Below are 727 nucleotides of genomic sequence, written 5' to 3' on the forward strand. Positions count from 1 at the left end.
CAAATAAACATAATGTTATAAAAAAAAGGAAGAAATGTGTTCTTAGCCTTTTCTTCTCTGTATGTTTTTCACATGGTCCAAAAAAAAAGTATTGAATGTAAAAGTGAATACTTTTTGGGGTTAACCTGTCTCAGGGTGTGGCACTTTCAAAAACTTGTCCTAAAAGAAATTGACAGTAAAATTACACACTGTATGAAATTAGAAAAAAATAGGCAGGAGACTAGTTTCTTTTTAAGGTTTTATCAACTTTTGTAATACCCCCCCCCCCCACCATTCCTGCAGAACAGTCTCTGTAATGTTATCACTACACAGATTTGAACTAAATTGATGAGTTACAATAAACTTTTATTTCCTAAATGTTCAGAACTCAAGCAGAAAAACAAGGAAGATGATATTCGAGAAGAAACTGAAAGCAAAGAGCCGCTGCCTATGACTGTGCCAGAAAAGGTAACAGACCAGCTGGACTGCCTGGTAGAGATGGGTGGGGAAGAAGAGGATAAAAATGCACGATCCAGGAGTGGATCGCCTCCACCACAGCCACCGCCACAGAAGTCCAGGAAACAGCTCCCTCCACTCATCAAAATCAGCTCTCGACCCCCAGGTATGTTGAGCTAGGATTAGAGAGAACAATGCTTTGAGGTTTAACCTGTATTCACTTTTATAAATATGTAAATTTTACATTAAAAGGGAAGTTACATGGAAATATATAAGTGTTAATAAAATCTTC

The 727-nt window shown here is 37.4% G+C and overlaps 1 protein-coding gene across 1 annotated transcript in view; it reads left to right on the forward strand.

Annotated features, from left to right (window-relative positions):
• The window catches only part of LOC119585626, a gene marked incomplete in the record, with an annotated part of 14,423 nt that overhangs the window by 10,032 nt on the left and 3,664 nt on the right, over nt 1-727 (forward strand). Inside the window, 1 exon segment of the mRNA XM_037934296.1 lies at nt 365-601. Within this exon segment, the coding sequence (XP_037790224.1) occupies nt 365-601 (237 nt within the window).

This window comes from Penaeus monodon, chromosome 20 (assembly GCF_015228065.2).
Source record: "Penaeus monodon isolate SGIC_2016 chromosome 20, NSTDA_Pmon_1, whole genome shotgun sequence".
NCBI classification, from domain to species: domain Eukaryota; kingdom Metazoa; phylum Arthropoda; class Malacostraca; order Decapoda; family Penaeidae; genus Penaeus; species Penaeus monodon.